The sequence below is a fragment of the Pelecanus crispus genome, chromosome 6, assembly GCF_030463565.1.
Source record: "Pelecanus crispus isolate bPelCri1 chromosome 6, bPelCri1.pri, whole genome shotgun sequence".
Lineage (NCBI taxonomy): Eukaryota > Metazoa > Chordata > Aves > Pelecaniformes > Pelecanidae > Pelecanus > Pelecanus crispus.
Genome location: NC_134648.1, coordinates 45,984,809 through 46,002,848, shown reverse-complemented (window position 1 = coordinate 46,002,848; position 18,040 = coordinate 45,984,809). Strand labels below are relative to the sequence as shown.

The window sequence follows — 18,040 nt, the reverse complement described above, 5'->3', positions numbered from 1 at the left end:
CAACTTTCTAAATGATGCTGTGAGTGACAGATAATGGTTTATTAATGACTCCAGTACGTTACTTGCTGAACTGTGTTTTCACTAATGTGATTTTTAGATGATGACAGTTAAACAGTTACAGGTGTAATATGTAGTGATATTCATATAAGAAGCTGCAATTTACATCAAAAGGGATCGGTTTCTGTTCCCAGATGAAGTAACACCTCTTTTTTTCCTGCACTTCTGAGCAGCCTGGTATTTTTGTTGGCAACATTGTGTAAATGGAGAAAAGCTCCACTTCTTATTTGCAGATCATTACAGTAAATTGAATTGTTCAAGAGCCGCTAACCCACAAGTTTCTACAAGTTTCTTTTAGTGTGTTAAAGCATACTTCACAATGTACTTCAATCACACATTCTGAAAACTCAAGGCACAAGCATAGCTTGTTACTAAGATAGGAGTAAACAGGTTTATGTTGATCAAAAAATGAAAAAATTATAATCACTCTGCAGAACATTCAGAATCATATGCAGGTAAGGACAAGGAAGCTTGTGCACAACTTCTATGGAAATCCTGAAGTGTTCTTGTGTAGCAATTGAAGAATAGTAATAGTATTTGGCATAAGCGTGTTTTCCTAGCCTTTCAGATTTAAAAAAATGGGAAAATTTGTTGCACAATTAGAAAGATTCAGAGCTTTATGATCTGAGAGAAATTTATACAGATTTTGTGTGATATAGGGAATTGTTAACATCTACAACATAGATTTAAATACATCTAGAAAACAAAAGAGAAATTACTTCAGTGGTGTCAGCCAGCAGCCCCGCTGTCCTGTACACGCTATCAAAAGCAAAAGGCAATTTAAACAATGTAGGATTAGATTGCATTAACTGCAAAAAAGTGGAGAGGTTTGCCTTGTGCTCAACCAGTGCAAAGTGGCTTGCACGGTGGCTTGCACAGTGGCTGCATCTATGCTAGTAAATTGAGCAGCATCACTGAAACTCAGTCATCTGTGCCGTTAAATGTTCCCTGGCACAGCTTTGGCCCAGGCCAGCCAACACTGTTCCTGGGTATGGCTTAGGAGCTAGCACAGACAAGGAACCATTCCTAATAGGTAGGTTTCATGCAGCCAGTCTGTTTTGAATGGTAATAGCATTTAATAGCACTAATAAAGTTAATAGGACTCTCTAGGCCAGCTGGCATCAGTGCCATAGACAGTGCTGTACATATAGATATAGTCAATAATTTTGATCAAACTCCCACAAAAATCAATGCAAACCTTACCCTGAATGTAACAGGGTACAGATCAGGCCTTGTCTGGCTTGTGTTAGCCAACAGCATGTCTCAGGCATTTACATGCATTGAACTTCATTTCAGTGACTGGAAAATAAAAGTATTCTACAATATTTTGTGATCTGTAACTTAAACCTCTTCTGTCGATTGGCAGGTACTAGATGCTGAGTTGTCAAACCTGTACAAAGAATTTGATAGAAGCTGGTTTGCAGTTAGTCTGAAAAATATTAGACAGTTGTAACTTTTCAAGATTTCTCACATACTTGATTTCATTACAAAACGTAATTTGTTCACTTTGTGTATTTTTCCAGAAAAGAAAACCTTAAAGTCAGTCTTGTGATATTGACAAACATATAAAAATTGTGAAATAAGAACACTAAACTTCTGAAATAATTTTGGCTCTTGACTATGTATCTGCTGTTCACCATCTGTAACGTAAGTGGAAAAATGTATGGAAATGTCCATATGAGCCTTTTAGCTGTCAACAGTGCTAAACTGTGCATTAAATTTGCATCCCAATTAAGGATGTTTGCAGCTTATTTTGCCAAAAACAATAAACTTTTTATGTTGAGTGGTCAAGTGATATAAATGACATGTGTGGGTTGTAAATGTTCGTAATGAATAATTTTTCATATGTTCAGTCTATTCTGCTAAACAGACCATTTACAGCCAACCTCATGCTCTGTTTACTGAAAATGGAGTAAGCCAGACTTGTTTCAGTTGCCACTAATGTATCAGCCATAGAGCATTAACAGCTATGCATCTGCACTAGCAATCAAATTAGTCTGCAAATTTATATCGTCTCAGTGTTACGACACCTGCTTTTACAGCACATTTCATAGGTGTCCAGGAGCTCTCGCTTTTCAATTTTTTATCATAGTTAGGTTTGATGGTGAGCTCGAGTTTCATTAAAACCTTTGCTCGCTACCACCTCCAAGTGGCTGTCATATTCTTAATGATAAGAAATTTCCTTACTGACTGTTAAAAGCCACCTTTGAAACATGACCAACGGCAAAACTCATTTCAAGTCAGGCACTGCCTACCCCAGCTGTCACAGATGTGCCTCCTGTTAAAAGGGCTGCTGTATCAGACAGTGGGAGCTGAGCAGTGTCTTGTTTTGTCAGAGAAAGGGCTCCAAACTTCTATAGGCAAAGAAGAAGAGATGGGAAACCAAAATGGTCTGTTCAGCTTGGCAAATAAATAAGATAGTAGACAACAATTTAATTCTTAGTCGTTTTCAGATCTATGCCAAAGTAGAAGTTGTATGTAGGAACAGACAGTGAAAAGTGCATGTGGTACAACGCAGTTGGAAAAAGATGATTTAGGAGAAGACTGGATCAGAGTGGAAATAGAATAACCTTGGAGCACCATCCAAGCTCAGATTTCAGGATGACCCATGAACTGGAAAAAAAAAAAATGGCAGTGCTATATCCAGTACGACGTTACAAGCCACGCATTGATCAGTCTCCAATCCTAAGTGTCCTGTGGCTGTGGAAGCTACAGCCTATGTTGTTTAAAGACTTCAGCCTAGGCCATCATCACCAAAAGATGTTATATCAAAGGAGGAGAGTCTGTTGCTACCTCAACTGCTTCTGTACTGCAGTATTCTTGCAGGCAGGACAAATATGAATTTCAGGAGAGGAATCTTTGGTCAAAATAAGAATATGAAGAAGAAAAAACAAGTTTCTTCTGTTTTCCTATGGAAATTAAGATAATGCTGAAACTGATAACCAGGTTCAACCATAGCTGACAGAGGGGCAGTCTTAAAACAGCTAAGTTCTTATGAGGCATACAAATAATCATTTAAAAGGAGGAGAGATCCTACAAGTGCATCTTATGAGTGCCCCAGGTGAGGGAAATTTTCAGTGGGAACTTATGCCTTATTAAACACTGAATTCCACGGGAAAAAGCCCATGTAAGCTTTAGTCTGAGCTTGCACCTTTCCAGACATCAGTATCAGTCACAAGAACCCATAGGACACCAAATTTCTTTAGTTCTGGCATTCATGGGGCTACTCTTTTCTGTTTCATAAATTACTGTACAACTGAGACTGAAGATAGATAGTGCAGACAAAGGTACTGGACGCAGGGGTAAGCAATAAGACATCCATTTCTGGGTGCCCTTTTCTGCATAGTTAGTGTCTTAATGGTGCCATGAAAAGGTACCCTGCTTGTAAGCCCAACACTTTATGAATAGTCTGATCATCTGTGTAGACCAACTCTAAGTGGGACAGCTGAGTTTCCAGAATTCTGTACATTTTGTATTTGGTCACCATATATTTGTTGTCTCTTGGTTTTTTATTTACATTAGAAGTTCTTTGATGCAATTGTTTGTTTTAGGACTAAATGTAGTGAAATCCTAGACTTGCCTTGTGGGTCAAAAAAGTTATAGAAAAAGAGTAAATAATAGATAATAATGCTACATATAAATCTGGAGTAAGATTAATAATTTTATCAGGAAATTGTACTGTGAGAAAAACAAATCACTGAGAGGTTTGCAAACTGTTTGAATATGTGTACCCTGTACAGCAGACAGCCATGTCACTCTGGAGACTAGCCAGGACATTTATCCTAGTGGCTGTCATTCATCTTCTTATGCTGTCTGACATCTGACAGGTGGATTTTAAAAACTTAAATAAATGTCTGCTGCAATAAGATTGCACTTAAGGAGGAATCTGAGATAATACCAGTGTGAAAAAGTGCATTCAATTCAAACGAAGTGCAGCTGTAACTATGCATTTTGGAATGCCTTTTCTGGTCATCAGTATGTTTATTGTAGTTATAATTTCAGCATTTCTTATGCATCTTGACAAAGATCAGGCCATCACTGTACTAATCAGACAGCAAGCTATAGTTTACAATAAGGAGTTTACTATGTAAATGCATGAGATGGACAGAAGTTCAGGGTCAATAAAACTATGAAGGTGTTCTTTAAGCTGTGGTTAAATCTTGATTAAGTCACAAAAATTGTGGGTGTTCTTTAAAAGAATCAGAGCATGGTACTATCACAACAGTGATGAGACTCACTTTTACCTTTTCATTTTCACGCTTTCTGGAGCCTTGCAGTGAGTCTACATCATTTTCTCCTCCTTTCTGCTGATTTCTGCCGGGAGTTTACATACATCCAAACCATCTGATCACATCTGTACCAGCCTCTCCCTCTCTAAGAGCAGAATTTGACAGCTTTTCTTCCCAGCTCTCCTCTGGGACTCAGCAGGAAGACCCAAACCCTGTCTCCTTTCTGCGTTCTGGCTCAGTGTCTGTGTTTAAAGCAACTTGTTTGAGTTTTTCATCTGTTCCTTGTTGCTTTCCTGAGTGCTATCTCCCACCTTGCCTCTCTCTGAATATACCTTTTCTTCTCTGTCTTGGAAGCTTCCCTTCCTCAGACCCATGTGTTCCTTTCTTCCATTGTTTGTTGCCATAGGAATCTCCTTTTAGTGATTAAAACCAATTATCAAGCTGGCTAAAGCATTGCTTACAGCCTGTTTTGCTGCCAAACACTTGATTATAGTCAGTGTAGCCTAGGTCAGGTCTTGTGGCACCCCTTAGCTTGCCATAGGAGTTCCTATGCAATTACACTTCACTTTAGCCAAAAAGACCAAGAAGCAACTCTTCCCCCCCTTATTCCCGGCCTATCTCCCTCTTCAGTCCCATAATTCCTAGGTATGCTGGGCAGAACCAGAGTTGGCCAGGCCAAAGCCTTGTCTTTTAAAGTCCTCCTTGTCACATTCAGGGAGATGGAATGTGCAACATACAGTGCAAAGCCTCTCAGCTCCATTCCTGGCTTCTCTGCTGACCTGTTATGTGACCTTGAGCAAATGTACTTAAATTTAGCAGTCATTTCAAATCACTTCTGGCATTTTTGTGCCAAGTGTAACTCATCTATAAAACTAATATTATGGCTAATGTTTTCAAAGGAGTTTAAGAGATTTAATGCAAATATTCCACTCTTAGTTTCGAACTTCAGTAGGCTGCTTTGCAGATACCAGCTTCAAACTTTATCCCATTATTATAATTTATTCATCATCCAAAGTATCAGGAATTGGCATTCTCCTTATCCAGTAAGCATTATTCTCTTATAGTTAACTTATCTACGAAGTGCTCAGAAGTACTAGAATGTATTTGTAAAAGTATTCTTTCTCATAAGATACGTATCGTCACCAACTGAAAAAGACAAAAAAATCAGTGAAAAGATCTCAAGGCAAACATCCAAATATTGAGGCAAACAAACATCTAAAAATAGGTTCAGTTAGACAAATTAATATTTATTGATCTTTTGGTTTTATTGATTTTTTTATAAGTTTCTTTGCGACACATTCTTTTACTCAGACTGAGCAGAGCCTCACAAGGAAAAACAAGTAGTGTTCCTGAGTGTCTCTGCTGTTCAGGTTTCTAAACATTATTATGCATGTCAGTGGACTGTCCACATTATCTATTTCTGGTTACTTCAAGCTCCCTACCATAGGGACTTTGAGCTATTCCTTTGAAGGTACCTACTTCTCTCCACTGCGTGTGCCAGTGGGGTGTCCTACTTTTGAACCCTTGGATTGCACCTAAGATGGGTATCTAAAGCAGTACAAATATATCTACCATGGTGAGTCATTATCTACTCTAAAATTATTTTTCAGTTATTCCAGAAAAATTAGATTAACTGAGTTCCAAGCATACATGTCTTTACTAAAGGTTTATTTCATTGCTGGATTACTATCTATGCTGCTTATTGACTTAAATGACCTTCCTTCAGTATGGATGAAGATAGTCTGGAAGCTTTTGACTGAGATCAAAGATTTAAACAGAGGTTTTGACAAAGTGCCCAGCAAATAAACAAGTGAATAAAGTGGTAGGGAAAGGAAAGCCCAGGCCTTTGGACGCTGATAAACTATAACTGTCTCCAGTGGGTGACACTCTTGTACATGGGTGTGTATGTGCCAGATTTAGGGCTAGAATTTTCTGTTGCTAGAAATTATGGAATATAAAAGAAGGAAGCAGCATGTGACCCAGGAGGAACTTGTGGACTCTCCACTTCCGCTCTCCACATCATAAAAATGTTATGATAGGAGTAATGAAGTATGAAAAGCAGAGAGAAAACATCTCAAAATTTTTTCTCCCAAAGAAAGCAGGGAAATCCAGCAGGACATGCATAGATACGGCATTTATTAGTGATGCCTGCTTCTCTCTATTTTTGATGGCTGCTGGTGCTCACAGGACAGGGACTGAGGTGTACAGGAAATGTGGTTGTGAAGAGCATGGTAAAAAGGTGACATGATCATAGAATCATGGAATCGTTAAGGTTGGAAAAGACCTCTAAGATCATCCAGTCCAACCATTAACCTAACACTACCAAGTCCACCACTAAACCAGTTAAGGGTAGAGTAATAATTTCATGTTTCCTGGCTTGGTGGCTGGATTATTTTTTAATGAAAGTAAAAACTAGGAATCATTAAGGTTGGAAAGGATCTCTAAGATCATCAGTCCAACCATCAACCCAACACCACCATGCCCACTAAACCATGTCCCACGACACCATGCAACGCTACAGGCATGGGAAGAGTGGCTGGAAAGCTGCTTGGCAGAAAAGGACCTGGGGGTGTTGGTCGACAGCCAGCTGAACATGAGCCAGCAGTGTGCCCAGGTGGCCAAGAAGGCCAACAGCATCCTGCCTTGTATCAGGAATAGCGTGGCCAGCAGGAGCAGGGAAGTGATTGTCCCCCTGTACTCGGCACTGGTGAGGCCGCACCTGGAATACTGTGTCCAGTTTTGGGCCCCTCAGTACAAGAAGGACATTGAGTTGCTGGAGCGTGTCCAGAGAAAGGCAACAAAGCTGGTGAAGGGTCTAGAGCACAAGTCCTATGAGGAGCGGCCGAGGGATCACAGATTACGTTATCCAACCATAGCAAAGTTATTCCATTGTGAATAAGGAAACTGGTATTTCACTTCCTTGTGGTATACTGTACTGTGGTGTGGCACCATCTGAAATCAAATTTCTGTTCTACATGTTCTACTCATACTGCAGAAAAATCACCTTTCCATAAGAACAGAATTCATAGATGGTTTTCCTCCAGTTCTGCCATTTATGAAAGCAAGAGGAGCTTGTCAGAATCTTTTTTTCTGATGTATGAAATATGAAATGTAATATTCAGTCAGTGAAGTCATGGTGCAGAAGTTAGTGACAATAACATAATGATAACTGTCTCCGCTAGCCACTTGCAACGTTAGCACTAGACAGATGTGTTATTCCCATGTCTCCTTTCACAGGGTCCTACACTCTTAGGAATATTTTGGCATTGTCCATGGGGTAGGAAAAGGACAGATTTCAGTACAAAAAGGAAGACGCTGCTTCCTGACAGCACCAACATGATAGACAGCCAACATTCCTTTGTCCACGTAAGCACTGTAGACAGAGGCATAAATTATGTTTAGCAATCTCGAAGCAGCAACAGAGTAAAAAGCCACTACTCTGTGCTTTTAGAAAAAAAAAAAAACAACTTTTAAATTATTTTTAACAGCTAAATTTATTTTGAGTCTGTTATACAAATGAAATGATCCAGATATCACAGTGATGAATGCCACAAAAACCTTTCCCATGAGATATGTAATAAAAAATCTAGTTATATAGTAAAGCTAGTGTATACCATAGCACATTTGGTTAGAATCCAGTTTTGTGAATGAGCAAAATGCTGCCTTTCCACATTTTCTGTGTCACAAATACTGGAATAGAAACAAAGCTGTGGTCGTTTCCCTTTAGTGGTGTTGGTGCAGTGTCTGGTTTCAATACACGCTCACTTGATCAGACACCCACTATGTCTTATACTCTGTGGCACTCTCAAACACAAAGCAGATAACACTGGCATTGGGAATTCACCAGAATATGAGAATGTTCAATTGTTCAAATATAAGGGATTTGTCAGGAGCAGCAAGGCTTGAAATTCAATGCTTAACAAGTAAATATTTTTGCCTGACACATATTGCCTAGCCCAGAGGGCAGCCCACTGTGCTTGGTGCTGTGGAAGAAAGTGTCCTTGTGCCACATTGCTTGACAAAGATATTTCAGACCATTCTGGACTATGGAAAGTCAACCAAGCAGTGGTAGCGTCCTCACAACAGCCTGGTTTGAGGAGGTTAGTACAATCTGGAATAGTGCTAAGCTCTCAGGTGTGGGTATAATCATACCCCTGCTGGCCTGGAGGTAGGTAGGCACCATGCTGGAGCGTGGCAGCCATACTGCTGCCCCTCGAACTTCAAAAGGGGTCCTTTTTTCTTCTCTAGATACCAGAAATATTGGCTTTATTTTATTTGCATTTAAACCACTGTCAGCATGTACAGAATAACCAGAAATTTGCTGCTAAGCTTTTTGCTAATAAAGTCTTGCAATTGTTTATGTACCACAAGCCATTCTAATTTTTAAAAGGTATTAGCAGTATGTTTCATGTTTTATGAAATCAAGTGTCGAGTTTTTCTGCAAGTAATAAAAAAACCCTGTTGATTTTGACATTTCTCTCTAAACACCTGTATGGACTTTGTCCAGTGCATATTATGGAAGTCTTGTTGCTCATCTAGAAAGGAAAACTTCTTCATTGTTTCCTTTTCAGCCACAAATATACAGGTTTAGGAAACAAAGAACTCTTTCATTTTAATATTGTGCTGATGTTATAACATGGCATGATCATTTGTTATTTTACTGATGATTTTCTGATGATAATTAAAGTACCTTCATGAAAAAAAATGGAAGTGCATATAGAGAGTCTGATAGAGCAAAAAAGTGTCCTTGCTGTTGAAGATCAATAGCAAAAAAATATGTGCATAGGAAATGCGCTGGAACACGCTTCTCTGTGATTTCCACTACTTAGAGAAACAGGATTAAACTTGCTTCAAGAGACTCTGACTCCCAGATAAACTCTGAGTTCTTTGATGTCATAGAAAATGCCAAAGTAGGAGGTCTTTCTCAAAGATCAAATAAAACCCCATTGGACTGTGAACTGTGAATGAGAAAAGAAGTTTTCAGATGCACTTCTAACCTGCTTCTAACTTTTACCGTGAATATATAGGAGGGTTCAGAAACAATGTGTTGTAAATTCTTCAGCCAATTAGCTGAGTGAGTTACCACCGTTTATAATGCGCAGAACGTGGAGGCTCTTTTGCAGTTGCACCGAGTTGGATTGTTAATAACAGGAAGCTAGCACTTCTCAGTACAGTGGATCAGCTACATGTGAAAATAAATGTAAAAAACCTGGAGGGGAATGGCAGCAGACTGAGATTAGCCTTTATTTAATTTAGCATTTGGGGGTCCAACACACAAATGAGTGTTTTAGTAGGCTTCATGGTGGAAGTTGCTGTCATTTGTAAAATATTCTGGCCAATTAGCTAATAGTGTGCTTGGATTTCTCCTGTTTTGATACAGTAATACTAAGTACATTGTGAAGCCCAATTATACAAATCATCCCCATATGCCATACCAGTCTTTCTTTATGAACTGTGTTTATAAATCCTGTGTGAGGAAATGTGTACTTCAGCAATTTAGACCATGTGTAAAAACATAGCCAATAGGATTGTCAAGAAAACAAGTTCCAGCATAGGAAATCCTAATGTGTTCCGCTAAAATAACACGAGTGTGTTGTGTTGTGTGAGTTTTCTGATTAAATACATATTACTTTATAGTGCTTAACCTGCACAGGTCCTTCCGTTTCCCTTTTTATTCTTTCTTTCCCTCTTTTTTTGTAGGATCCAAATTTGGAGTTTTTGAGGAAATTTGGAATTGGGCTAGTCTCAGGAACAATAGCCTCAATTATTAACATTCCTTTTGATGTTGCAAAAAGTAGGATTCAAGGACCACAGCCAGTTCCTGGAGAGATCAAGTACAGAACCTGTTTTAAAACTATGGCAACAGTCTATAAAGAGGAAGGGTAAAACATTCTTATTTTAATAAATGTCCAGACCTCTGTTTTAGTTCATATGGGTCCATAAAAGCAAGTTGTTATATTTCAGATTTGATGAGGACCATTAAGCCACCCTGAACTCACATATCAGAAGAGCGCAATGTAACATTTTAAAAATGTATTTTAGAATTACAAGGAGATATCCTCCTACTCCATGTGAACTTTTAGAAAAGACTTACAAGATGATTATTGGGTTGTCAAAATTTATGTTCCACAAATAAATGCTTTGTATATTTCATGTGTAATTTTTCAACTCTTCATTTTGCAAAAGGAAAATATCAACAGAAAACAGAATATTTCCCAATTTAATCTAATTGTAATTATACAGACCTCTGTACCTTTAAAATGACTGCTGAAATAATTAAATTGGGGACAGATCCTTGTGGCAATAATGTTTTCCAACTTTTAAAAATATTTCTCAAGTGAGGACTGAGTTGTAGCTTTGCTGTTCAATTATAGCAGTCATTTTGTCCATATATGCAGCTGCTGTTAACAGACTTGTCTTGAAAGTAAAACCATCTCACTGATTAAAGTCATATTTCTGATTGGCTAGGCTCACAACATAGCTTTTGTGACTGAACATTGATTAACTTTTTCTCTTCATCTGATCTGCCTCTGTAAAATGTTAAAATCCAGATACTGCCTGCTATTGAACATGTGTAATTTCAAATAATTGCTTCTAAGTGCTCTGCCAGCATTTTAACAAACACAAGCTAAAATTCCATTCTTCTTTTAGAGCAAGAATATTGTTTGAAATGTTTTGTTTGTTTTTCTTCTGCTACAGATTTCTGGCTCTGTACAAAGGCTTGGTTCCCAAGATCATGAGGCTTGGTCCAGGTAATTTTCCTTCTGTCATTTCTGTATTGCTTTTGTTCTTGCTTTCTCTTCCCGTTTTTCAGTTTCTTGAAAAAATGTAGTATCAGTCAAATAAATGAAACAGTGTACCAGAAATCATCAAAAGCTCCTTCATCTTTGAATGATTTCTTTTGATAATAACATCATCTAATAGTATCATAAATGGATTTGGCTAAATAATAAACTAAATAATAAAAATAAACTAAAAAAATAATTTACACATACACGTCAGATGATTGCAGATCCAAGTCACTGCTGGTTTGTGCAATTTATTTGTGAACAAGCCAAATGCATCCATGCAAATGCCAGAACTGTAATACCTTTGGAAGTGTTTCTTAAAGCTTGTCCCTTTCCTTCTAATGTGTTTTTTTTGGTTTCACTAGGACTGTTCTGTACCCATGTAAACTCACGTTAAAATGCTGGTTAGAGTCTCTCCATTATAAATGGGCTCAACTAGTCGAAGCATAGCCCAAGCGTATCAAATTCCTGTTACTTTCTTCTTCCTGTGTTCTGCGCAGGCTGTAAAGAATGGACACTAAAGGACCGATAGCATAAGCTGGGAAGAGACTTGCATGGCTGTAGAAGGCTAAGAGGATAAGGATAGCTTAAAACTGGGTTTGTTGATTGACCCCTTCTCACTAGTCGTTACTCCAAATGCAGGAGCACAGTGGTTGAGAGCTAGCTCTTCTTTGACTTTTAGACTGTTTTTCCCTGACTGGTTTTGATTAATCATGAAAGCAAAGCACTGGGCCCTTAGACTTTGCCAGCCCACAGAGGCGGTCTGTGTCAAAAAGAGCAGAAGCCCCAATTTGAACAGTATCCCATTCCTGTGAAATTGTATTTCCAATTGTGCAAGGTGGTTTAATAGGCAAGAACATGCATGGTTAAAAGCAAGTAGGTACAGAGTCTGTTCTGCAGTACAAAGGAGCCATTAGGTTTGTCTGTAAATGTTTGCATATCCAATCCATCTGGCTAAGTGCTAGTCCATGCCTGGTTATTGTGCAGGGTAGAGGAAGAAGGTGGGGGGCAGAAACAAGGCAGCTAGACATAACTCTGGAGCTAAAAGCCATTTCCCTCGTACTCCAAAGATACTAGATTACATACAGGACAAAGAGAAGGCAGGGTTTCTCTTCCCCAGTACCTGTTACCACAGCAGATTTTGGAAAAAAAATTTTCATCTTACAAATGACTATGCGTTCCGGCCCAGATCCAGCAAGTCAGTTAAGTGTGCACTTTGTTTTAAACACTTTTGTAGTCCCACTGGCTAAGATATAGATTTGGCTTTCCGATGAAACAATAATGCAACCTTTATTGTGACTGGAAAGGTAATTCCTTCTTTCAACATGTGAATGCTGTCAGGAAAAGAGATGCACGAACAGATCACACCGTATGAGAATTGGAATCAGCCTTGATTTGAGTTCAAATCACATCTTAGACGTTATGTCTATGATTTGTTTGTTGGTCAAAGCCTTTTGCAAACTTTTGCTCTGTCTGGCTATCGGTGAGTTGCTGTTCATAGAGGATTTCAAGTCTGATGATGGTTCATTAGGATACATAACATGGGAAAACTCATGTGGTAGCTCTGTGTGCCTGGTTGTCTGAGCCTATCCCATCTATCTAGAAAGGTCAGCCCAGTTCAGCAGAAGACTTATTTGTTAGAGGTGCCACGCTAACCCGCTGAGCCAAAGGCAAAGGAAAGAAATATTTGTGCCCCAGTACTGGCACCCACGAGTAGCACACTGTAACACACTTTTACTCCAGCAGCCTGGAATCTGATTCTGTTTCCCCATCTTCTCCAAGTAGAAGCTTCTCTATATGCTTAGTTAAATATATACACCTTCTGAAATGTTCCCTTCTTCAGCTCATACAGTAGTTACAGCCCAGTTACAGAAGGGCTTTACTCCGGCTTCACTAGCAGTAAAGATACTTTATGGCATTCAAGCAGGGATTTTATACTGTTATCAGTGCTAGCAGATAATGCTGTTTCATAAGATCAAAACTTTGCCTTGTGGATTCATAGCCAGGTACAGGCATAGGAAGATTATACTCATTTCAATACTGTGATCTTCTGCTTTAGACATGGTAAACAAACAGCTGAAAACCTTTCTTGAATCTTACCTGGAAGCATTTGCATCACCCTGGTGATGAATTTTTGTCATTCCACCACTCAAGTTGCTCTTTCATAGCCAAATCTAACTCTAAACAAACACACAAATATACACATATTCAGTTTAAAAGCTTCACTTGTAAAAGAACAAAGAAAAATATTAATCTGAGAAAATGTTAGGAAAAATCACACTGAGGGTGATTTTGATTTAATAACAAGCTTTTCACATCAACTTTATGGCCTAATATTAAGTAAAATTGGTATGGTTTAAGAATGGATGAATTTTTAATGAATTAGGGAATTAGTAGAATTATCCATTCTGCAAATAAGGCTTTGCCATATCCTGGTTTAGATTACACACTACAAATGCTCTACAAAACCTTGAAAATACTGAATTTTGTATGTAGTAAAATAATATCTTTTCTTCCAGGTGGTGCAGTGATGCTTTTGGTTTACGAATACGTTTATGCATGGCTTCAGGACACAGTCGATCACAAGTAGTACTTCTGAAAAATGTACTCTTTAAAATTATATGCATTCTAAAATACACTTCAATAAAGCAAGTGTGATTCTCATCCTTGATGATGTTCAATGCCCTCAGATTACACTAATGTTAATACAGTTCAAAACAAATTTTTTGTCTTCAGGTCCTGATCCAAGAAAACATTTAAGCACATGCTTTTCTGTAAGTGCATAAGTAAATAGTAAAATTGATACCTGCAATTGTTTTACTGGATCAAGACAAAATATAAACAAGAGAAAATAGGAACAAGTTAGTTTTTCAAGGATAAACTGAAAATTCTGGACACCAAATTATACTATGTAGTCAATACACTGTTTAAAATATTTCAGCTGAAATGGCAAGATAATAATTTTCAGGGGATTTTGAAGAAAAAAATGGAATAATCCTGTGGGGCCAGATACTAAGCTGGTGTAAACTGACAGCTCCATTGACTCCAGGTTAAGAACATGACCCATACTCTGCAAACTCTTGCATCAGTCTTTGGTCCAGTTTCAATTCAGTCCAGTACAATTTCAACACTGATAGAAGAGCTTCTTAAGTTGCTGGGAACCAGGATAGAAAAAGGAGAGCACGACTAGCCACAACCTTAAAAACACACATACTGTTAAATGTGCTCCTTGTTCTTAGCCATATATATCGCATAAATCTCACTCAGGTCACAGAAACTACTGAAAATAATTAGTATGAATCAAATTACATAAAAGTGCAAAACAACTGTGGGAATCACAGAAGAAAGGAGTAAATAAATGAACAGGAAAAAATACTTCTAGGCATATGAGATTTTACGTGAATTTTTTATCCACCTTCATATACTATTGCTTAAAGAGCCATCCTGTGATAAAAATGTTCAATGCACCTTGACTGCTCCCTTAGCCTTTCATTACCACTTTTGGTTGGAGAAACAACATTCTAGACTGATAGCACATATGCAGTCATAATTAGCTAGCCATACACCTCAAAGAAATGCACCTTTTTAAAGATAAAAAAATGTTGCTCTAAAGCTAAAATTGTTGCTTTTCCCAGTCACTGTAAATAAAAATAATATTTCAGTGATGTACTCCTGTCTTTACTAGCCATTCTAACTAGCTCTGTGAAATATCATTTCTGCTATGCTAGTTGAAGACATAGTTTCAGTTCATGCAGTTGTGCCACTCTACAGTTTCTTTTCAAGAACTCCTTAAATAACTTCAAATTACACATTCCTCTGTTATAAAAACGTTCTCATTATCTAAACTTGGTTTGTTGTCAAATGAATGCATATCTTGCAATTGCTGAAAGTTTCTGCATCACCCCATACTACATTCACACTGTTAACTTCAAATGTTCTTACTCTTAAGGAGGTACAGACCTTTTTCCCAGCAGTCCTGAAGAAATATCTTTCCAGATTGTTACTTGAAAATGACAGTTCACATGCGAAGTCTCATCTCACCAGTGTTTTTAATGCATTAGGAAAGCAACGAAACGCTAAAAATAGAAATGTATTCTCGTGAAACGTATTCAAGGATGCTTGTACTGACATGCTCAATAAACCTCTCTCTTGCCTAAATTTGACAACAGCGACTTCTCATACCTATACTACTTCATAGCTAAAAATCAATAAAATTAGCTCTGTTCCAGTTTATAATTTTAAGGTAAATGTTCCTTGTTGTTGCATTTCATTATCGATATTCAGCCAAAGAGAAGACACTATTAAGATAATTTTGAAAATTAAAAGCAAAATGGTTTATAATTAGTCTTTTTATTAATTTAGAGCTTTCAAAATATAAAAATAAAAGGCTTTAAACATACTGTATATACATACATAGCCTTCGGTTTTACATCCTTTCCAACATGATTTTTTTTTTTTCAGTTAATAGCTCAGCCTGATCTTTGATAAAAAAGAGAACCATTAGAAAGCAGAAAACACAGCATTGTTTTAGAAAACAAACCCATGAACGTGCCAGCCCAATCCCCCATCACCCCTGGTGTAATATGGGGTCTGATTCAGTTTTACACTGGAGGTCTTCTGTACTGGGACCATGCAAACAGAGTGGGGCTGTCACAGGAGGGAGTATTAGGCTTCACTGATTTCTTTGAAAACATTTGACACTCTGAGAATGGAGTATCAGCTTTTCAGATTGAAAACTTAAATCCTGCACTCATACACTGCATGTTTCCCAAATTAATCCATTCACCTCAGTGGGTTCACTCCAGATTTACCCCCCCGTACCTGACAGCAGCAGTTTATTGTTTTATTGTTTATTATTTTAAAATATATATATATTTCCCTTTTTCTCCTTTGTTTATTGTGAAGTGGCTTAAAGTTGTGTGGCTAATAAGCTAACATGTTGTGGTTTTTAGTTTACCCATGAGTATAAGCAGGAAAAAAAGTCCTTGGGCAAAGGAGTATTCAACATTGTAGGTTTGCATTTAAAAAAAAAAATGTTATGAAAATTCACACAAAAAAAAAGTCCATCACAGGCAGTTCACCAAGGGCCAAGGTCAAGTACCTTTGCTCACTCTGAGCAACACTTTCTGCACACAGCTCCGCTGACTTTCCACTTGGGGGTAAGGTATTATATACAGCAGGCAGATGCACAAAAAGCTGTACCTAAATACAAAACAAAACAAAAATGGTTCATGATGGTGCATTCCCACATGGGGAATAATTGACATCATGTCTTGTCCGTGCTTTATAAATTATCCCAATTTAGCTGAAGACAAGATAATGCAAACAACTCATACTAGCTAAGGATCTGTCTCTCTAAGTAATTCCCAAAACACACTAATGCCTCATGAGAATCTCAGAAAAGACAGCTTTTATTCCAGAAATGACCTCTTGTTGCTCAGGAAAATTTTGAAAGCATTTAACATAGGCACGCTTTGTCACAGGCTTGTGAACTCTTGGAGCTCAAAAAGCTGTGCTACAGAAGGCTTCTTTTCTTTTTTTTCTGGGTTTTGGTTTGGGGTTTTTTTTTCCCCTTGATGTACCTTGTTTGTGCTGTATGGGTAACAGTAGGTAAACTTACTCAATACTTCTATAATCCAGTAAAAACAACTAGGTTGAAAGCTGAAATCCTGTTGCCAACTTAATAATTTATTGACTCATGCTTTTTTTCTTATCTTTTTTTTTCCCCTCCATTTTATTTTTAGTGAAGAGCCGGTCAAGAATTAAACCAATTTCTTTTTCATAGTGCTAAGGTTCATCTTATTTCAGCTACAACTGCATAAAGGCAGAATAACATTCGTCACGTCACTAACAGCGTGGCAGCATGGAAATGCACTTGTGTGCCCGTTACCTTTAGTAGTTTCAAAGAAACATTCTTTAAAAAGTGTTCTACTGAATAACAAGGGTTTCAGCATCTCAATAAAGCTAAACAGCTGTCGAATGCCTTTGCTGTACCGAGGCTGAAGTATACAGGATCACTTCCGAGATGAGATGTTTCTTTCCTTAGGGCCATAATACAATACCAATGTTCTCTATAGAAATAGAATTCAGTTAACTATTTTTTAATGCAAAATCAAAAGTGGCAGCAGCCAGTCGAGTCCATCTATATTTCAGTGGATATACTGTACACAACATTTGTACTGGTTACTTAGATTATTATGAAAATTTACCCACAGCTGTCTCGGTGATGAAAGCTGGAAATCCACAAAGAGAGGACTGTGTCTTAAGAGAGAACTGTATTTTACCTTCCCACTGAATGAACGTTTAATATGGTATGCAGATAGAGCAATATTGGAAGAATGAAGTTTTCTCCTCTGCTTTAACTAGCTCTAGTGTAATTTAAGTTATTGCACAACATTTATAAAAATACACAATATATTAATATTCTATGAAGGACATGAAATGTCACACCAGGCTTAATTTTTTTTCCTTGTTCATTTTCTGAACATACCTACAGCATGTGGAAAGCATTCTGGAGTAACAGTCAGAACTTTATTATTGCCCAAGGAAAATAGGTAAATTTTCAAAGATCAGAATGTTAGCTCTCTTGGGATTAAAGTTTAAAGCAAAGTAACTGGCACAGAGTACTTGCCACTGGATACAGAAATGTAGAAAGGGAATTTGTTAATATTAAATAATATCTGTGTTTGTAGCACCCCCACCAGTATACCTATAAGGGAAAAAAATGCTTCAGAACAACAATGTAAACTTTATCAAGAGCCATATTTTACATTCATTAAAGCAAAAATTAAAGGCAACTTCCTCTTAAAAACACTGCAACATAATCTTGGAGCCAAAAATGCTGGACACAGGTGAGCTGACAATGACGGTACAATTCTGTTTCACAGTGGGTTTGTTGACTGACATGGCTTTGTAAGCACCTCTGCACAGGTTGCACACTAACAGCATTTTCCTCTACAGTTTTCA

General features: G+C 37.8%; 1 protein-coding gene across 1 annotated transcript in view; it reads left to right on the top strand.

The window, feature by feature from the left end:
- SLC25A21 (solute carrier family 25 member 21) overlaps positions 1-13,778 on the top strand; it is a 264,171-nt gene extending 250,393 nt beyond the window's left edge. Inside the window, exons 8-10 of the mRNA XM_075712910.1 lie at positions 9,987-10,168; positions 10,986-11,038; positions 13,594-13,778. Of these exons, the coding sequence (XP_075569025.1) occupies positions 9,987-10,168; positions 10,986-11,038; positions 13,594-13,664 (306 nt within the window). The 3' untranslated portion in view covers positions 13,665-13,778. The remainder of the gene's footprint in view (positions 1-9,986; positions 10,169-10,985; positions 11,039-13,593) is intronic.
- The last annotated feature ends 4,262 nt before the right edge of the window (positions 13,779-18,040 follow it).